The sequence below is a fragment of the Macaca thibetana genome, chromosome 14, assembly GCF_024542745.1.
Source record: "Macaca thibetana thibetana isolate TM-01 chromosome 14, ASM2454274v1, whole genome shotgun sequence".
Taxonomy (NCBI): domain Eukaryota; kingdom Metazoa; phylum Chordata; class Mammalia; order Primates; family Cercopithecidae; genus Macaca; species Macaca thibetana.
Window position 1 is genome coordinate 62,959,683 of NC_065591.1, and position 22,153 is coordinate 62,981,835.

The 22,153-nt window shown below is 42.5% G+C and overlaps 2 protein-coding genes across 5 annotated transcripts in view; one reads left to right on the forward strand and one right to left on the reverse strand.

Moving 5' to 3' along the window:
- RHOG (ras homolog family member G) overlaps positions 1 to 22,153 on the forward strand; it is a 1,041,648-nt gene that overhangs the window by 814,598 nt on the left and 204,897 nt on the right. The window lies entirely within an intron of this gene.
- Positions 1 to 22,153, reverse strand: part of STIM1 (stromal interaction molecule 1) — a 217,224-nt gene that overhangs the window by 22,103 nt on the left and 172,968 nt on the right. For all 4 annotated transcript variants that reach the window (XM_050756139.1, XM_050756140.1, XM_050756137.1 and 1 more), the window contains exons 4-6: positions 13,455 to 13,566; positions 9,767 to 9,882; positions 1,876 to 2,053 (exon numbers count right to left, since the gene is read on the reverse strand). In XM_050756139.1, the coding sequence (XP_050612096.1) occupies positions 1,876 to 2,053; positions 9,767 to 9,882; positions 13,455 to 13,566 (406 nt within the window). The remainder of the gene's footprint in view (positions 1 to 1,875; positions 2,054 to 9,766; positions 9,883 to 13,454; positions 13,567 to 22,153) is intronic.

Genomic DNA, 22,153 nt, shown 5'->3' on the forward strand with positions numbered 1-22,153 from the left:
TGCCTTTGGAATGGAAACAGTACACGTTTTTCAAACAAATGAGGTATGGGGACTGCTCAGACAGCAGCAGTTAGCCCCTAATTGGCAAAGGGCCCAAGAACAAGGGGCCCAGCAGAGTAGCCAGGATTCAGCTTAGAGATCAGACCCCTCTCGCTCCCTAGAAGCCCAGCCCATGGAAATAAACCCAGTAAGTCTGCTACCTCAGTAAAAGCAGCACCCTGGAGTGTCAAAATTCCTAGTTTACTACTTACTGATATATGACCCTGAGCAAAGCACTTACCCTCTCTGAGCCTTCATTTCCTCAACTCTAATAGTACCTACTTCAAAGGGCTATAGTGATTAAAAGCAATAATCCATTTAATTATTTAACAATACCTGGCTCACAAGAAGTCTTTTCCCCACCCCTCCAAAGAAAATAGTGTTTACCATTTAAAAATAACACAATGGCTGGGCACAGTGGCTCAGGCCTGTAATCCCAGCACTTTGGGAGGCTGAGGTAGACCTCTTGAGTCCAGAGTTCAGGAAAAGCCTGGGCAACACAGCAAGACCCCTGTCTCTACAAAAAATCAAAACAATTAGCCTGGCATGGTGGCATGCACCCAGCTACACAGGAGGCTGAAGCAGGAGGATCTCTTGAGCCCAGGGGGTGGAGGCTGCAGTGAGCCATGTTCATGCAATTCAACTTCAGCCTGGGCAACAGACCAAGACCCAGAGTCAAAAAAATAATAATAATAAATAGAAATAAATGAAAAGACAAGACTTCATTTCCTTTTACATGAATTCCTGCAAAGACTTCCCAACTAGAGTCCCTAGGCTTCCAGAATCATTTTCTAAAAGACAGTCCTGAATAGGCCTCTCCTCTTCTCGAAAATAAAACCACCAAAAAAACCTGATTTGACTCTCTATTGCCTTCTGCATCCTACTAATTTCCCCACATGCATCTTAAGGTCCCAGGGATCTGGCCCCACCCTATACACTCAACCTTAACACCCAGGACCTCCCTACCCATCTTTCAAGGCTACCTCCTCAGAGTCCCACATCCACTCATTCACCTCTTTGTCTTTCTAGTCATTAGCATTCTTATCCTATAAGCTGAGTCTGGAACTAAGTCTGCATTAAGTGTGCTCTCACTGCTGCTTCTTGTGGGTGTGTAAGTTTTGTTTCCTCAGGAACAGTGAATTTCTTACAACTGCCATCACAGAACTGGTTACTATATGTTAGGAAATACACAGGCTGACTGACCGACTGACTTAACGGGCACTCTCTTTTCACAGCTAAATCTTCTGCCATAGTTTTGAAGTCATATTTTATTTTAACAGAATCCCACACCATATGAGTTGGAAGTGTTCTAGGAGAGTTTAGCATTCTCCTAGGTCAATCCCTTCATATTACCAATGAGGAAATAAGTCCTGGGAGGGAAAGAGATTTATCCAAAGTCATACAGCAAGTCAGCGTTTATGAGATTTAGATTCCTTATAAGAAAGAACTAAGGCCAGTAAGAAGGAAGGTTTGTGAGGTTTCTTTGGGGAACAGTAAAGAACAGTTCATTATATCTATTTATATGCTAAGAGAAGCAGTCCAGAGACGGATGAAGGAAGAATGACCCCCTAACAAGCAATGGGAAGCTCAAGACCTCTGGCAGCTACACATTTCTCCCTCTGAAGCTAAGAGGCAAAAAAGATAGAAACAAGTTTCTCCCCAGGAGGAATAACTGCCCAGGGCACTTGGAATATCAGCAACCTAAACTTGCAGTGCAGTTTTGGAAGGATGATGCAGCCTGGGCTGCCATGTTAACAAGGTCTCAGGGGCCAAGTGGCTCACACTCAGGTGGAAATAGGAGGTTCCCAGGAGCCAAAGGTAATGGCAGGGCCTTACCTTTCCTGAAGGTCATGCAGACTCTGCTCAGCTCGGTGTAACCCCTCCAAGTCCTTCATCATCTTCTTCATGTGCTCCTTGGAGTAACGGTTCTGGATATAGGCAAACCAGCAGCCGCCCACACCAATAACGATAGACACCACCAGCATGAAGTCCTTGAGGTGATTATGGCGGGTCACTGCCAAAGAGGGGAGGGCATGGTGAGTTAGGGTGCCTACTGCACACTTAGCCTTGCAGACTCCACTGCACACTCTCCCACTCTCCCACTGAGAAGGAATTAGTTTCTCTTCTTAGATACACAATTCCCATACACTATTATAGTAAGCTCTATGTCTATCTCTCTGCTAGCCAAGGCTTTGTTTTGAAATGAGAGGTCTTACAGCAATACAGGAAGCTTATTAAATCACACTTCCTTAAGATGCAGTGAAGAGGAGAGAACTAGTGCCTTCTCAATATACCCTAGCCATCTTTGGGCTAGGATGAGCCCATATGCCCAGATGTAGTGGCTTCTGTCCTACAGGGTAAGCAATTCTAAAGTTCCACAGTAGGTAAATGGAGATGACTGGTATAAAGGATATAAAGCAATGTCACCAGAAGCCTTAGTTCTGGCTGTAGGACTGAAGTCACTGTAGGAACTAGGTCTCCTGGACTACCAGGCCATTCTTGGCACAGATCAGGGAAAGGTCCAGAAGTCTCAATCTATGGTGAACATTTCTAGGCTACTGTGAAATCCAGAGACTCTAGAACAGGATAGCATCAAGAAATTGATATTGATGAGACATTACACCTACCAGAAACTGAGGGGCAGAGCTATTTCCAGAAAACACCTGGTAGCAATTCAGTGAAGCAGGAGGGCCCCAACCACCAACTGGGGTTCAAAGAATGCCCATTGTCCAGAGCAAACTTTAAATGTTAAACAAGAAATGACACCAAAAGATAAAAAGCAAAAGCCACATCCTAAACACTTAGCTAATCAGGAGAGAGGCACTTCGGGAACTAACATTGTTCCTGGTATACCAGATCTGGGCTCTGTGCCACAGCACAAAAGACTTGAAAGGGGCACTATAAGGAGACGGCTGCTCCTGCATCCTCTGTCTAGGTTGTGCTGTGGGCTCAGAGGAGCCCTGGATGTGGGAGTCAGAGAAAGAGGGAAAAAAGGGAGTTATGCCAGGGCTAATGACCCTCTGTGCACAGCAAGTTGCCCTTAGACAGTGGAGGAGGAGGTAGGACTGGCATGATCCTTGGACACAGTAAGGACGTGAGGCTGGTGGAAATCCAAAAGGACCCGGGTCGAGCCACCAAGTTAAGGGAGGGTCAAGACACCAGAAAAAGAAACCATATGATACTGATGCCCATAGTTTGACAAAAAGAGTTACCATCATAGCTGCTCACAGAAAGGCTGAGCAGCAGGACATGGGGATGAGATGGGATCAAAGACAAATTAACACATCCTATTTCCACCCAAGGGAGGGGGGTTACTAGGTCAGGGTGGTGGCCATGTCCTTCATATGTTTATTCTAGGCTCTCTGAAAGAAAACCGAGGGTCCTCTCATGGCCATCCCCTAGCCTCCAGGCAGGCTACAAGTCTAGGCATACTTAAGCCCTCACTCTCCTACCTTTTGGGTTCCAAGAGGAGCTATTTCTGCAGCACAGTGAGTTGTCTTTCTTCCTGGAACACACCTGCCTCCTCCAGAGCCACTACCAGAGCCTGGGGTATTCTTTGTCTCCCCTGTTTGTTAAGGACTTTTAATCTTGGTTTCCTAGGGTTTCTCAACTTCAATATCCCCTTTATATTCTTACCAAAAGTCAAAGGTATCCTTGTTCAAACAAGACTCCACGCAACGAGTGCTTCCAATACTTCAAATACTTAAGGTGGGTATGCAGATTGAGCCTAGTTATTTCATTTGGTTTCTTATTCTACGTTATCCAGTTCAATTTGCCAGAAAAGCAACCACTCCTGCTCACTGAGGACTTTCCCCTATTTTCTGAGCCAATGAAGAAGGAAGATAAGGCATAGTCTTTTCTTTTCCTATCTCCAACTGCCCCTGACCTGCAACAATTATTCTGTCGGCCTCCCTGCACTTTTCTCAATATTCCTGCTGAAAGCACAAAGGGCACACTAGCCCCTAGCCCAAAACTAAGCACACTGTAGGCACACGTTAAAAATTGAAAATAGTAGCTACCATTTATTTAGGGGAAATTGGGGCACAGAGAACCTTAGAAATGTGTCCAAGGTCACAAAGTTACTGAGTGATAGAGCTAGTCAGCTTGATTTCAAAGCTGGAACTCTTTATTGTATCTTGTTTCCTCTAACGGAAGTAGAAGATGGATAACATCTCCTAACATCTCCAAACACCCCTAACATCTGCAAACTGGTACTATTTGGAGAGCCCTAAATGGGCCTGTAAGCCCAGAGCCAACTCTGCAGAGTGAAAAAGACTGTAAAGGGCGGTGTGTAAAGGCCTGTGGTCACATGGGGAGGACTGAGCATGCCTTCTACTGTCAGAAAATGGACCTTGAGGTGGCCCTCTGCTGAGCCAATCTGATCCCTCTTCCCTTTTCCCAAGTTCTGAGGCTGCTGTGGACAGATGGCACCTGTTCCCTCGGCATGCCCTCTTGGCTACTGCATGACAAACCTTTTATGTGAGATATGTCAAGCCTCAGACCAATAGCAGAATTTTTATTATGGCTCGGTGAGGTGGCCATAGCTCACAGCTGTACCAAGTCTAGGTTCTCTGGGGTGTTTGTGTGCTAAATGACTGATGATGAGGTCTAAGTGTCTGCTCATTCAGCCTTAAGAACTCATCCTAACTTCAGAACACAGGTCAGACCCAGTACAGGCCTCTAGGTCCTAAATGGGTGTTAAAGAATAGCACTGAAATAGGGATTTTTAGTCCATGCTCAGAGGGAAAATAAAGTCTAGAGGGGCACAGATCAAGGGACTATTTGTAAACATCCAGCAGGCACGCCCCCACCCCTTTCAGAAGTTTCCTGGCAAAGAGCTCCTTAGTATTTTCCTCAGACTCCAGCTGGCAATTTTCAAAAGTTTCAGTAGACAAGCATCAGTAGAAAAATATAAAAACAATATTTGCCATCAGGACAGCTGCTGATTTCTAAAATCTTAGCTTCCAGGAGTATACCCAGTTCTATCAGAATCCTTGAATGAGAGAGCCACTAAGAACCTTTAATGACCAAACCCATTTTACAGAAAAGGAAACCCAAATCCAGGCAGAACTGAATTGCCAAAGGTCACTTAATAAGGCAAGGACCAAGCACAGAAGTCCTAAAAATACAGGAGGCAGACACCAGGAAGGAACAGACCTCCTGTCTTTTATACGGAACCCTTATTAAGCAAGGAGTTCCTCCCAAAAATCATAAAATGTCACAGCTGAAAGAAACTGTAGGGAGGAATCTCATAATACAAATCATAAAACACACCTGAGAAAAGTGACCTACCCAAGGTCACACAGTGAGTGGCAATTTTGAAAAGGGACCCAGGTCACCTGCCAATCCAGGGTTCTTTCCCAAACTTCAAAGAAGTCGTCTGAATAAAACTCCAGGAGCTACAAAAAAATCAAGCTGTACAGGCATACACTGCAAGTTCAGTTTGAGGCCACTGCAATAAAGCTAATAAAGCAATAAAGTGAGTCACACAAATTTTTTGGTTTCCTCAGTGATAAAAGTTATGTTTACGCTATACTATAGTCTATTAAGTGTATAATAGCATTATGTCTAAAAATACAGTGTGCGTGCCTTAATTTAAAAATAACTTATTGCTTAAAAATTCCGACACAGACACTCAAAAGTGAGCACACGCTCTTGGAAATATGGTACCAACAGCTTGATCAACACAGGATTGCCACAAACCTTCAACTTGTAAAAAATGCAATTATCTGCAAAGTGCAATAAAGCAAAGCACAATAAAATAAGGTATGCATGTATATATTTATTAAGACATAATTCACAGAGCCTAAAATTCTAAGTCTCTCTCTTAAAATGTGCAATTCAATGGTTGTAGTATATTCACAAGGTTGTGCAACCATTGACAAAATTAATGTTAGAATATTATCATTACCCCAAAAAGAAATGCCATATCTATTAGCAGTCACTTCCTATTTCCCACTGCCCCCACTCCCAGCCCCAGAAATCACTAATCTATTTTCTGTCTCTATGGATTTGTGTATTCTGGGCATTTTATGTAAGTGAAATCACAAAATTATATAATATGTGGCCTGTTGTGACTGGCTTCTTTTACTTGGCATGTTTTCAAGGTTCATCCACACTGTAGCATATATCAGTACTTCATACCTTTTAGTGGCTGATTAATATTCTACTGTATATATATACCATTTATTTTTCCATTCATCAACTGACAGACACTTGAGTTGTTTCCACTTTTTGGCTATTATTCTAATTTCAACACATCCTTACCAACACTTGTTACTGTCTTTTTTATTATATCCTAGTGAATAAAAAGTGTTACCTCATTGTGATTTTGATTTGCATTGCCCTGATAATGATGTCAAGCACTGTTTCAGGTGTATATTGGCCATTGAACTGTGGACATATAAATATATGTTCAAATCCTTTGTCCATTTTTTGTTTGTTCGTTCGTTTTGAGAGAGGGTATCACTCTGTCACCCAGGCTGGAGTGCAGTGGCATGATCTTGGCTTACTGTAACCTCTGCCTCCCAGGTTTAAGTAATTCTCATGCCTCAGCCTCCTGAGTAGCTAGGATTACAGGCATGTGCCACCACACCTGGCTAATTTTTGCATTTTTTTAGTAGAGACGGGGTTTTGCCATGTTGGCCAGACTGTTCTTGAACTCCTGTCCTCAGGTGATCCGCCCACCTCAGCCTCCCAAAGTGCTGGGATTACTGGCATGAGCCACCGTCCCTAGCAAGAATTTTTTATGTATTCTGGATAGTAAAGCCTTGTCAGAAAAATGTTTGCCAATACTTTCTCCATTTTGTGGGTTGTCTTTTCACTTTCTTGGTACATTCTTTGAAGTATGAAACTTTTTTATTTTGGTGAAGTCCAGTTTATCTATTCTTTCTTTTGTTGCATACGCTCTTTAAAAAATAATTTGAGGTAAAATTCACATAATATAAAAGTAACCATTTTAAAGTAAGCAATTCAGTGGCATATAGTACATTCATGATGTTATGCAACCACCACCTCTATCTAGTTCCAAAACATTTCTATCACTCTACAGTAAAATTTTTTACCCAGTAAGTGGTTTCTCCCCATTCCCTCCTCCCACCAATCCCTGCCAACCATCAGTCTACATTCTGTCTCTGTGGATTTATCTATTCTAATCATTTCATATTAACAGAATCATACAATATGTGATCTTTTGTGTCTGGCTTCTTTCATTTAGCATAATGCTTTCCAGGTTCATCCACATTGTAACATGTATCAGAACTTCATTCCATTTGTAGGTGAATAATATTCCATTGCACCACAATGTATTTATCTATTCATCTATTAATAGATATTTGGGTTGTTTTATTTTTTGGCTCTTGTGGCATGTGCTGCTATGAACATGCATGTACGTGTACTTGTTTGAGTACTTGTCTTCAATTCTTTGCATGTATACCTAAGTGTGGAATTGCTAGGTTCTATGGTAACTCTGTGTCTAATTTTTGAGAAACCACCAGACTATTTTACATAGAAGCGGAACCATTTTACCTTCTCATCAGCAATGTACAGGGGTTCCAATTTCTCTACACCCTTACCAAAACTTGTTTTCCATTTTTAAAAACTATTTTTATTATAACTGTCCCAGTCAGTGTGAAGTATATTCTTAGCTTCAGTACCTGTGCTCTGCCTATCTCAGGAAGATAGTTTTCCTGCTGATCTCTGGCCTTCCTTAAGTTAGATCACATGCAGCACATGGGCTACATGCAATAAGTCTAAGAGAAAAATACCCCTGTCCTGGTATCAGTCCAACCTGCTCCACCAGGGCCCCTCTCGTTGGCTCTGATATCCTGGACCCTGTACCATGTCCCCAGCATTCTGGTTCCCATAGCTGATTTTTCCACATAAAATCCTTGACTGCTTTAACCTGCAGTTTCTACTGTACCCTTTCAGACATGGTAAATCTGATTTTGATACAGATATAGCTTGATAATATATATTACAAGGCTAAGGAAGACTTTCAGGCTGCTGAAAACCTCCCCTTGCTGGGTGGTGACAGAGGAGACCCTTTGCAAAAGTAGCCTAGCTTTTATAGTTGGGCATGAGTGTTCTTGGTGTGTACAAAGAGATGTGTAAGTTGTTAACAGGGAGAGTTTAATAAGGCCACTTCCACTTCTCATCTTTCAAGACTCAGCTCAAGAATTACTTTCTCCATAAAGTTTCCTGGACTCCAATAGGAAACTCCTCCCTAGTATGTGCCCCCAGTTGAACTCTGGAAAGACTTACATAATAGCTATAACACTTACTATATTTGTTGACACTTTACTATATTTGCTGACATAGCTATCTCCATTTAGATAGAAGTACTTGAGAGCAGGTATCCTGCCATTTATGCTGGTACTTAGAATGTGCTCAATAAAGGTTAGTGAATGATGAAAGGCCACTGGCTCAATACAGAGACTAGGCCTTACATAAAGAGTAGAACCAGTTACTGTGTCATTCTTCAAAACCTACCAATGAAGGTGAGCAAAATGTGTCCTAGAACCCTCCACTCCCCCAAAAAAAGGTGGCAAAGGAAGTGGAAACAGTAGTCTTCGCCCAGGTTGGTCTGTTTCATACTTTCAAAAAGCATAGATCCACTTGTATTGAGACATCAGCTTGCGTATTTGCCAAGCCATATTCACAGACAGGGAAATGTTATATTGCCTCTGACCTTGCCTGCCAGCTGCTTCTCTGGACTGGTTCCTGATTCAATACCTTTCTGCTGCTGGCACCCTAAATCGAGGCAAGCCATTCCCAAAGGGCAGGAAGCGGGCCCTAAGAGGCTGTTTAGTTGAAAATAGTTTTCCAAGAAATCTCACTACTTTTTGCTCCCCTTTGGTTCACTTAGAATTAGAAAAAGGATGGCAGGCTGGCTGTTCCCACAACATAGCTCTGTGGAGACTGAACAACCCAATTCTCTCAACTAGCCTCCTTGGCTGAAGAGACCACTCTTTCTTAGGCCCAAGTGTGTCTACTGCTTCACTGAAAACCCACTTAGTCCTCCTTGGTCATTCAATGATACAAAGATATTCACTAATCAGTTCATACACTCTAAATGTCTACAATAACCCACTGTCTATATATATATATATATACACACACACACACACGCACACACACACACACACACACACACATATATATATATAGCTGCTGATGTGCTATTGAAATGAAATATGGAAGTAGGTAACAGCTAACAAGCTTTCAGTCCATAGGTGGTTACTTCTATCCCTGAGCATACTTTCCATATTTAGCTTTTGTATTCTTGCTCAGATTGTTTACTCTGCCTAGAATGTCCTATTCTGCCACCTCCATAGAATAAAGCTCTATCCACCCTTAAAGGCAGAGGTCACATGTCACCTTGTCTATAGGATACCTTCACTAGGCCTCCTCTGGGCCTCAGAAGCACTGTGTACCTCTATAGAACACTCATGTTATACCATCAGGGCAGAATATGATTCATTCCAGGTCTTCCTACAGGGTCCAGCACAGCACTGGCACAATGCAGATATTTCCTTAAAGTATTTAATGAATGCATGTTGCTATATATCTGGACTAAAATGTAAGACTCTTTCAAACTTAATACCAGTGGAAAGAGTATAGGTGCTATCTTGCAGGTGTGCCTAGCAGACCCAGAGCCTTAGCCTATCCACTACAATAGCTTTGGTTTCCATGGCACAGCAGTAGCCCTTCTCAACACAAGACTCACAGAGAGGAGGCCCGAAGAGCACTGTATCCAGGGCCTTCAACTGCAGCTTCTGCCGATGACTCCGGTCTGTCATCTTCAGCACAGTCCCTGTCATTGTGGTGTTGGTGACAGCTAGCCTGTTGAGGCAAAGAGTAGCAGATCAGTTCGCTGCCAGTAAAGCCAGGAAGGATCCTGGTAGGATTACCCGCCTCCTCCAGGAACACTTCTAGCTCTTGGTGATTGCTCCCCTCTGCACTCTAGAACACAAGAGTCTATACCAGTTGGGTCTCAACAGAAACATTTACCAAGAACTTGTTCAGCCCTCTCCCCATATCCACCAACTTCTAAGCACGCTATCCTCTAAGGATTACCTGTCTGTAACCATTCCCACACCCAACTAAATTTTCTGTTGTGCTTCTCCTTCCAGGGTTTATCTTCTATATATTGTCCCCACCTCCCACCACTTATAAATGCATTTCCTGTGCAGCCCAGGTCAAACTGTCATGTCATATGACCCAGTGATTCCAGGACTTATGAATTATCCTAAACTCACTGTCATTATATATAAACCTGCTGATGTGCTATTGACATGAAATACAGAAAAGGAAAAAATTTTTTTAATTAATCACTGGTGACAAAAATGGAATTAGTCCTGTTAGCTTGTATTTGAGTCACTGCAATACAAGTTACCTCCAATAAAATTACTGTAATTTTTTATGACCTCCACCCATACTGTCAGTGATAACTATAATAAGAGAAAGCCTGTAAACAAGAAAATGACCTAGGAAAAATGGAACTTTGTTTCTCTTCTGCTGGAACACAGTGGATATAAAAGGAGAGGGGTAAAGGATATGAAAGGTTGAAAACCACTGGTCTAAGTCCCACAAGTAAGCACTTAATTCTATACTACTCTATAAGGTTTGTGCTCTTTTCTGATGCATATCTTTATTTCCTCAGCTAGAAAAGAAGCTTCTGACAGCACAGTGTGATTATACTCCTGTCGGAGCACGCAGGAACAGCTACTTTCTTCTCTGGCCTTGGAAAGCAATCAAGCCCACCAATAAGAGAGGCAGTGAGGCACTGTGATGGGGAGTGGGAGTGGTCAGGAGATCTGTCTTCTCATTTCAGCTCTACTAGTGACTCACTTGTCTGATCATAAGTTGCTTTGTTCCTCCCCCAGGACCTCAGTTTCCTACTGTGTAAACTTATATAAAATCAGATGCTTCCTACAAGCCTGGGAGTTCTTGGGGTTCCTCTTTAAAACACTTCTGCCAGATGTGCTGCAGTTTGTCTGACTAATGAGAATAAACATTGTCATCTTTTCTACAGTCTATTTCTCAAAGACACCTATGAACTGGAATGCTATCTATTTGTAAGCAATGAAAGAAATGAGAAAGGAGGTAACATTGACTAAGCAACTACTGTGTGTCTGATACTTTACATACAATACCTCATTCAGTCCTCACAACAACCTTAAGAACTCAGTTCCATTATTAGTGCCACTTTCTAGATAAGAAAACGGAGACTTAGAGTTGAGTAACTTGCCCAAAGTCACAAACAAGTAAGTGGCAAAGCCAGAGAATGAACTCAAATCTGCTAGATTATTCTCATTATACCATGTGAGCTAGCGATGGGCCTAGAACCACCCTCACTCCACCCCAAGCACTGAAGGCCCCATGCTTCCTGCTATCACTAAGGTGCCACAGCTTGGCATCCCCTACATCTGTGCCCAGCCTGGCTGGACCTGGTCTTGGCTCTAATTCTAGCCACAAAAAAGCTACGTGAACCGATGACCTGAGAACTGACTTCTTATTCTATGCTTTGCAGTTTTAATCCAAGCCAAAGATATCCCCCATGAGGAAAATGGTACGGGGATCCACAAAGCAATATTGCTATTTCTATGGGTAGCAAGAAAGACACCTAAATCCTGGATCTTAGTGGCCAATCATCTACTTCTCCATTAAACATGGAGTTCCTCAAGTCAGGGGTCTGGTCTAATGCATCTCTTTGTCCTCTGGGCCCACCAAAGAGCATGGCACATGGTAGGTGCTTAGTGAAGTTTTGTAAAATAGAACTAAACTGAATATTGAAAGGAAACCTATCTTTAACCACATGGCACAAGAGGAAGATGCAGTGAAAAAAAGCAAGGCATTTAGAACAAGACAGACCTGGGTTCAAATCCCAGCTCTGCCACTTACCAGCTTGGATAAATTATAAAATATTTGAGATTCAGTTTGCTCACCCAAAAGTTGGGATACTCTTCCTCCCAGAGTTGTGAGAATCAACTGAAATAATAGGTAGGAAAGCACTCTATAAAGGGAGGTACAAACATTAAGATTATTACTCTCTCCAGAGTAGGGAGAAGCTGTGAAGAAGAGGCTGCAGGCAGCAGAGGAGGGAACAGCCAGCTCAGCTAGGCCTGGACAGCAGTGCTCGGTAGCTCTGTGGCTGGAGACTGCAAAGTGTGGGCATTCCAAGAGCTTTACCTTCCCCTTTCCCCTTTGCTGAAGCTGAAAACCAGATGCACCTACATAATAAGATGACAGATTATACATAATCAGCACTTACCAGATAGTAAGCCCTTTGAGGGCAAGGGCAGGTTGTTGTCATCTTTATCCCCAGCACCCAGCACAAGTGCTTGGCACAGAGCAGGTACCCAGTAAATATTTGTTGGATGAATAAGTAAGTGGATTAATGACTGAATGACATATGGCACTGGTTTGACATTACAAGAAGTCCAAGCAGTACTCCATTCCTCCCCCCATTCCCAGCCCAAGCCTTACCATATTGAGTGTGTAAAGGAGGCAAAGAGTCATGAAACAACAGCTGTTGGAGTCATCCCAGAGATGAGGCTGGGGCCAATGGCAATCAACCTCTCCTCTGTACCATTTTTATTATAAATAAGCTGCATATGGATAACCCAGGGAAGGCTAAAAGAGCCCTGAGGCTCCCAGGTGATAAAAGAGGCAGCTGCTTAGAGCATGGGGAAAAAAAAAAAAAAAGAAACACCAACAGGGTTTGATGTATACCAAGATTCAAATCTCAGTTTTGCCCCTAACTAGTCATGTTTGTGACCTTAGAAAAGCGGATCACGAGGTCAGGAGATCGAGACCATCCTGGCTAACACGGTGAAACCCCGTCTCTACTAAAAAATACAAAAAACTAGCCGGGCACGGTGGCGGGCGCCTGTAGTCCCAACTACTCAGGAGGCTGAGGCAGGAGAATGGCGTGAACCCGGGAGGCGGAGCTTGCAGTGAGCTGAGATCCGGCCACTGCACTCCAGCCTGGGCGGCAGAGCGAGACTCCGTCTCAAAAAAAAAAAAAAAAAAAAAAAAAAAGAAAGAAAAGTTACTTAACCAGTTTCATCATCTATATACAATAATACCCACCTTACAGGACTGATGTAAGAATTAAATGAGATACTGTATATAGTGTTGAGTAGAATGTCTGGCATGTCCTAAGCACTCAGTAAATGGCAGCTATTAGTACTATTCCCAGGATTGACAGGAATATTAAAGAACAGAGTGGATGCAAAGTGCCCATCATACTTTATAGCAAGTACACAACAGATGTGAGAAGAGGCAAGATCTATAGACGCTGCTCTGAAAAGGGTAGAACCTCACTTAACTGGCCAGAGCAATCTGAAGGCAGGCCCACTCCAGCCCACTCCCCATACCCTCAAGAGAGAAAAACCCAGTCCCCTCCTGACCTTGGCATGGCATGGCCACTGAGCTGCAGCTTCCGGAAGGTCTCCTCATACTGAGGCAGCTCCACATATGTGATCAGCCACTGTACCACCTCATCCACGGTCCAATTGTATACTGTGAAAAGAGACAAGCAAAGTCATGACTCTAGAATGCCAAGCACTGCTTGCATTTATTGTCATATTGACCTTAATATTTACCACATTTGTGTGTGTTTAATATCTCTCTGTCCCATAAAATACTAAGTATGAAAGGAGTATACACTCTGAGTTTATTTATATGAAATCCTAGAAAAGACAAATCTATAGTGATAGAAAGCAGATAAACGGTTAGCTGGAGCCAGGAAGGGAGCTTCAGGGAAAAATCATAAATGCAATTTTATAAGGTGATGGATATATTCTATATTTTGAATGTGGTGGTGGTTACACAAATGATAACACCTGTCAAAATGCATCAAACTGTACATTTAAAATAGGTGTATCTTCTTTTATGTAAATTATAACTCAATAAATTTGATTTTGGTATATTTTTAAACTGTTGTGACCAGGGGTGAGAATCAACTATCCATCCATTCATCTATCCAGCTATTCAACTGAGCATTCATAAGTGGACTAGTTAGTGCCAAGCCTGGAGGAAGTTAGTTCCCAATCCAGTGGAAGAGATCAAAAGCTAAACAGCATAAGTGAAGCACAGATTCTGATAAAGAAAAATACATAGAGCACAGAGAAGAAAGGAAATAACTGCCTAGGGGATCAGGTACAGCCTCGGAGAAGATGATGTATTGCAACATAAAGGATTAGTAGAAGCTTATCTGAAATATTTCATGAGTGTGAGGGGAGGAAGGCACTCAATACAGAATGAAGACAGGTGCAAAAGAAAAGATGTGAAATTTGATGTGCGTGAAACAGCAGTCCCCAACCTTTTTGGCATGAGGGACTGGTTTCATGGGAGATGATTTTTCCACAGACCTGGGCAGGGAGATGGTTTCAGGATGAAACTGTTCCACCTAGATCATCAGACATTAGTTAGATTCTCATAAGAAGCATGTAACCTAGATCCCTCACACGTGCAGTTCACAATAGGGTTCGCACTCCTATGAGGATCTAATGCCACTGCTGATCTGACAAAAGGTGGAGTTCAGGCAGTAATGCTGCCTCACCCACCACTCATCTCCTGCTGTGCAGCCCAGTCCCTAACGGGCCATGGACTGATACGGATCCGTGGTCCAGGGGTTGGAGACCCCTGGTCTAGAATATAGAATATATGGCAGGTAGTAGCAGAAGAAAGTTGAAGCCACGTCACAAAGGGTCTTGACTACCATGCTAAGATAGCTACTAGTATTGTCCTGGGATAAGCCTAACTCAGGTTGCTCTGGCCAGTTAGGTGAGGCCCAACCCTTTTCAAGACAGAATCTATAGACTTCTCCTCCTCTCACATCTATTGTGTGCTTAGTATAGAGCACACTGGGCACTTTATACCATTCTCTTATTTGATGCTATTTAGAGTTGCACTGTCCAAGCAGTAGTAGCCAGCAGCCACAGTGGATATTTAAATTTAAATTTATTAAAATTAAATAAATTAAGAATTCAGTTCCTCAATGGCACTAGCCACACTTCAAGTGCCCAACAGCTAGATATGGCTAATGGCTACCATATTGGACAGCATAAACTATAGAACATTTCCATCAATGTAGAAAGTTCTATTAGACAGCACTGGTAAAGATAATTTAATATAGGCCGGGAGCGGTAGCTCATGCCTGTAATCCCAGCACTTTGAGAGGACAAGGTGGGAGATCACTTGAACTCCAGAATTCAAGACCAGCCTGGGCAATACAGTGTGACCCTGTCTCTATTAAAATTTTTTTTTTAATTAGCCAGGTGTGGTGGTGCATACCTAGAGTCCCAGCTACTCAGGAGGCTGAGGTGGGAGGATCACTTGAGCCTGGGAGATTGAGGCTGCAGTGAGCCATGATCATGCCACTGCACTCTAGCCTGGGTGACAGAGTGAGACTGTTGCAAAACAAATTAAAAAAAGATAATTTACGGCCAGGCAGTGGTTCACAACTGTAATCCCAGCACTTTGGGAGGCCAAGGCAGGTGGATCATCTGAGCTCAACATGGCGAAACCTCATCTCTATTAAAAATACAAAAATTAGCCAGGCATGGTGGCGCATGCCTGTAGTCCCAGCTACTCGGGAGGCTGAGGCAGGAAAATCGCTTGAACTTGGGAAGCAGAGGTTGCAGTGAGCCGAGATCGCATCACTGCACTTCAGCCTGAGTGACAGAGCAAGACTCCATCTCAAAAAAAAAAAAAAAAAGGTAATTTACTATTGAAGTGTTTTGATTCTATATTTATATTTTGGAAATAAGCTAAAAGTAAAGAACACAAGTATATTCTGGATCATCTAGATATATAAGAATACAGGCTCTCAACTTCAGTGCTCATGTTGCATTTGTGTTTATAAGTGTGTTGATGCAAAATAGTTATTACAATGACACAGTTCACCTTTAAACAATGCAGGTTTTAACTGCCTGAGTCCATTGATACATGAATTTTATACATGGATTTGTTTTCAATAAAAGGTATACTGAGTGTGTCTGCTTCTCCTGCCTCCCTTCCTACCTTCTCTATCTTTTCTGCTTCTGCCACCCCTGAGACAGCAAAACTAACCTCTCTTCTTTGTCCTCCTCCTCAGCCCACTCAATATGAAGATGAGGATGAAAACCTTTATGATGATCCACTTCCACTTAATAAACTGTAAATATGTTTTCTCTTCCTTATGATTATCTTAATAACATTTCCTTTTCTGTTACTTTGTTGCAAGAATACAGTATATAATGCATATAACATATAAAATATGGGCTAATAGGCTGTTTATGTTATTGGTAAGGCTCTGGTCAACAGTAGGCTATTAATAGTTCAATTTTGAGGGAGTCAAAAGTTATAAGTGGATTTCTGACTATATGGGGGAAAAGGGACAGTCAGCACCCCTAAGCCCTGTGTTGTTAAGGCTCAACTGTATTTCCCTGGAATTTTAGGACATAATGTACTTCATAACAATAAAATATCTCAAATTTAAATTTTAATACAAAAGAACCCAGAGGTCAAACTGATGTTTTTACACAAAATATACATTCATAATTGCAATTCAAATTTTTAAGACAAATATTACCCACTAAAAGATATAAACCACCAAGAACTGTCCCAATTGGTGCATCCCCAGAGAGACTAATGTAGTATCACAGGATCACCTATTATGATCTATCTGATAGCACTATAATGAACATGGGTCACTTTTGCCACCAAGCATCCACTTCCCTTTTTGGTGACAACAGTATTCTGAATTTGTATTAACAGAACCACTCCTCCCTTGCTCTCAGCTAATATGCTTCAAGTAAAGCTAAATCAACCTCTAAAAATAGAGTATGTAACCCAAGCTAAACCAATCAATATCTTCCATCTTTCTGCCCATACTGCTTAGTTCAGGGATGAGTACATAACTCAAGTCAAGGCTGAAGAAACTGAATTCTAAAATTTTTGTTTAGCCTATAGGGGATATGCTTGCTCTTCCACTATACTGGTGTCTGGGATAAAATGATCCTGCACTATAATGTTAATAACAACAATAATAATAATAATAGTAATACAAGCCATCTCTTACATAGCTTACTCTATGAGAGTATTGTCCTAAATACCTCACATATATTAACTCACTAATCTTCATCATTTTCATATGAAGTAGATATCCCATTTTATCCCCATTTTAAGGATGAAGAAACTAAAGCACAGAAAGGTTATATAACTTTCCCAAAGTTACCCAGCTAGGAATTGGGAAAGCCAAGATTTGGTCTAAGGCAGTCTGGCTCCATCATTCATGTTCTAAGCATGTATGTGTGTGTGTGTGTTTGGGGGGAGGTTGTATGATGCTGCTGGAAGCCTTCATACAGAGGAAAAGCTGAGTCAAGATCCAGATGACAGGTCATGCACAGTGACTCACACCTGTCATCCCAGCACTTTGGGAGACTGAGGCGGGAGGATCACTTGAGCTCAGGGGTTTGAGATCAGCCTGGGCAACACAGAGAGACCACATATCTACAAAAAATAAAAAAAATAAATTAGCCAGGTGTGGTGATGCGAGTCTGTGGTCCCAGCTATTCAGGAGGCTGAGGTGGGAGGATGGCTTGAGCCTGGAAGGTCAAGGTTGCAATAAGCTGTGATCATGCCATTGCACTCCAGCTTGGGCAACAGAGTGAGACCCTGTCTCAAAAAAAAAAAAAGAAAAAAAAATCCAGCTGATATAATTTAAGCCCTGGGTCAGATCATGCCTGTAGAAATCCCTATTCATAGATATTTCAGTTTTGTGCAACAAGTACATTTTCCCTTTTGCTTGTATCAGATTGAAAGGATTTTCTGTCAAAACAGGAACCAACTCTAACTGAAACAACTGAGTGGTCATTTGCAACATGGCAAATTGCATCATCACCATACATGCAGCACTAGAACTACTGATTCCTCAATATTATAATGTGATGTTTTTAATGAATAGTCATAAAAAGTAGCCTTTTAAAACAATTTTTAGGCCGGGTATGGTGGCTCATGCCTGTAATCCCAACACTTTGGGAGGCCGAGGTGGGTGGATCACCTGAGATCAGGAGTTCGAGACCAGCCTGACCAACATGGTGAAACCCCATCTCTACTAAAAGTACAAAAATTAACTGAGCGTGGTGGTGGGCGCCTATAATCCCAGCTACTCAGGAGGCTGAGGTAGGAGAATTGCTTGAACTCAGGAGGTGAAGGTTGCAGTGAGCCAAGATCATGCCATTGCACTCCAGCATGGGCAACAGAACGAGACTCTGTCTCAAAAAAAAAATAATAACAATAATAATATTTTTTTTTCTGTATTGTGTTTAAACATACAGAAAGCAAATTTATCTCTATACTTTGTTAAAAGTCAATTATGAAGGAATAGAAGTGACTTAATACAAAATACACAAGGAATACATTCCAGCCCCGTGAAGGTCAAATGAGATCATGAATCAAAGTTTCATGTAGCTTAAATAAAGAAAAATGGTGGGAGAAATGAGTCATCACATGGTACCCAGCAATACAGACATGCTGAACTTAAAAGAGCCTGGAAACAACTGATTTTCAGCCAAAAAGCATAATTTTATTGGATCTGAGGTTTATTTTTACTTAAAGTATAAACCTGTTTTTGTTTACACTTATATACAAATTTTATACAGTGACTTAAACTTTGTTTTATGTTTGTATATACTTAAATAACATTATAATAAAAAATAATTTAAGTCAGCACTGCAGGTCCAAGATGAATTATTTACCTTAAAAGGAATTTGTACATTCTTCAAGTTTGAAAACTACTGCTGTAAGCAGCAAGAAGCCAAAAAAGTTTTGAAGTTGAATGATATGCTGAGATTCATCACTGTCCTCTCATAAGATCCGTATCTTTTTTCTTTGAAGAGACAGGTCTTGGTCGGGGCAGTGGCTCAACACCTGTAATCCCAACACTTTGGGAGGCTGAGGTGGGCAGACGATGAGGTCAGGAGATAGAGACCATCCTGGCCAACATGGTGAAACCCCGTCTCTACTAAAAATACAAAAAAATTAGCTGGGCGTGGTGGTGCGCACCTGTAGTTCCAGCTACTTGGGAGGCTGAGGTAGGAGAATCGCTTGAACCCAGGAGGTGGAGGTTGCAGTGAGCTGAGATCACACCATCACACTCCAGCCTGGGTGACAGAGTGAGACTCCATCTCAAAAAAAAAAAAAAAAAAAAAGACAGAGACAGGTCTTGCTCTGCCACCGAGGCTTGAGTGCAGTGGCATGGTCACAACTCACTGCAGCCTTGAACTCCTGGGCTCAAGAGATCCTCCTGCCTCAGCCTCCTGAGTAGCTAAGACTACAGGCATGTACTACTACCATGCCAGGCTAACTCTTTTTTTGTTTTTGTTTTTGTCTTTGTCTTTGTTTTGTTTTGTTTTTTTGAAAAAGAGTCTTGCTCTGTCACCTAGGCTGGAGTGCAGTGGTGTGATCTCAGCTCACTGCAGCCTCTGCCTCCCAGGTTCATGTGATTCTCCTGCCTCACCATCTGGAGTAGCTGGAATTACAGACACATGCCACCACACCCAGCTAATTTCTGTATTTTCAGTACAGATAGGGTTTCACCATGTTATCCAGGTTAGTCTCAGACTCCTGACCTCAAGCGATCCTCCCACCTCAGCCTCACAATTGTGAAGTGCTGGGATTACAGATGTGAGCCACTGTGCCTGGTCAAATTCTTTTACTTGTTGTAGAGATAGGGTCTCCCTATGTCGCCAAGGCTGGTCTAGAACTCCTGGTCTCTGGCAATCCTCCAGCCTCAGCCTCCCAAAGTGATAAGATTATAGGCATGAGCCATCAGACCTGGTCTAATTTCCCTTTAATAGGCAGAAAACATTGAAGGCATGGAATATGTCCTATTCATTTTGCTCATCCATTGTTTCTGAACTAAGAGCTTCATATACAGTGGCATCAATAAGAACTACTCTAAATGAGGGGTTCCAAACATGATTTTATGTGGGCCTCAAAACAACAACAAAACCTCCTTAGAAAAATATACAGCTCACATGGATAAGTAACTTCTGAAATGCTTGTCAAAAAACAGGCATTTGGTCAGACATGGTGGCTCATGCCTATAATCCCAGCACTTTGGGAGGCTGAGGCAGGAGGATCACTTGAGGCCAGGAATTTGAGATGAACCTAAGCAACACAGCAAGACCCCAACTCTACAAAAGAAAAATGAAAAAAATTAGCCAGGCATAATGGCAAATGCCTGTAGTCCCAGCTACTTAGGAGGCTGAAGTGGGAGGATAACTTGAGCCCAGGAGTTCAAGGTTGCAGTGAGCCATGACTGCACCACTGCACTCCAGCCTGGGCAGCAGAACGAGACCCTGTCTCAAAAACAAACAAAACAAAACAAAACAAACAAAATCAGTCATTCCTCTCAGCCCAGCATGGGATGCAAAGCAGATAATCAGAAAGACAACCTGAATAAAATAAAGTTCAAGGCAAAAATGCTCCAATTTCTTAATGTCCTCAAGAAGATGCTGGAGTTCAGAAGGAAAGCTCTGAAGCTGAGTGCCTTTGGGGGAAGATTAGACTATTTGCAGAGGCATGGCAGATGAGAAGGGAAAGGTGGCAGGGGAAGGAAATGAGGCAGACACAGTGTGTCCAGGAATGCATCCTAGAAGACAAGATACTAGAAGCTTAAGTGAAGGGTGCTTAGTCAGTGCTTGGTTAAATTTCTAATTCCCAGACTAGAATATGTTGGAAGAAAAAGATAAATTAATTTCCAAGACATACCATTGAGAAAAGAAGGATGACAGAGCTGGGATTAAATTAGTGTTGAGGGGTGGCGCGTGCCTGTGATCCCAACTACTTGGGAAGCTAAGGCATGAGAATCACTTGAACCCAGGAGGCAGAGCTTGCAGTGAGCTAAGACCGTGCCACTGCACTCCAGCCTGGCGACAGACTGAGGTTGTCTCAAAAAAAAAAAAAAAAAAAAAAAAAAAAAAGGTAGCTCACACCTGTAATCCCAGTACTTTGGGAGGCCGAGGTGGGTGGATCACTTTGAGGTCAGGAGAGTTTGAGACCACCCTGGCCAACATGGTGAAACCCTGTCTCTACTAAAAATACAAAAATTAGCCAGGCATGGTGTCACATGCCTGTAATCCCAGCTACTTGGGAGGCTGAGGTGGAAGGATCACTTGAACCCAGGAGGCGGAGGTTGCAGTGAGCTGAGATCTCACCACTGCACTCCAGCCTGGGCAACAGAGCAAAACTCCGCCTCAAAAAAAAAAAAGGTGTTGAGGGATGGACTTGGTGGCTCATGCCTATAATCCCAGCACATAGGGAGGCTGAGACAGGTAGATTGCTTGAGCCCAGGAATTCAAGGCCAACCTGGGAAACAAGACAAAACCCATCTCTAAAAAAAAATACCAAAAAATTAGGCAGGTGTGGTAGTACATGCTATAGTCCTAGCTACTCAGGAGGCTGAGGTAAGAGGATCACTTAAGCCTGGAAGACAGAGGTTGCAATAAGCCGAGATTGCAACACTGTACTCCAGCCTGGGTGACAGAGCAAGACCTTGACTCAAAAAAAAAAAATGCTGAGGGAAGTTAAACAGACTAGAATGTATTATTCCTGAAAATGAATATATATCCTAATGCATTGCAGATGTTATCATTTACTATGGTCTGGAGTGTCAGGTAATGAAAGCATAAGAGAGTAACACACAGATATGAGGCAGACAGACAAGTGCTAGCCTGTAAAGTGCAGAGAACAACATATTCCTGCCACTGCTGCCAAGGGAACTCGACCTCATCCAGCACAAAGGGGCCTTTCTGCCTGGAGTATAGTGGAAAGAAGGCTACTTTTTTATTGCTAGAAGGCCTGAGGCCAGCAGTGCATCAAGGGCCTTTTGTCTACTGGGAGGATGCCTTGATACAAGTCTGGGCATAGAATCTTGGCATGCAGAAACTCCCCTATCAGCACCCTACACCACAGTGGTGACAGGCAGAAGTCACTCTAGACGAGGGTTTCTGAGCCTCTGCACCAATGACATTTGAGATGAGATAATTCTTCATTGTGGAGGCTGTCCTATGCATTGCAGGATGTTTAACGACATAGATGCCAGTAACATGCTGCCAAT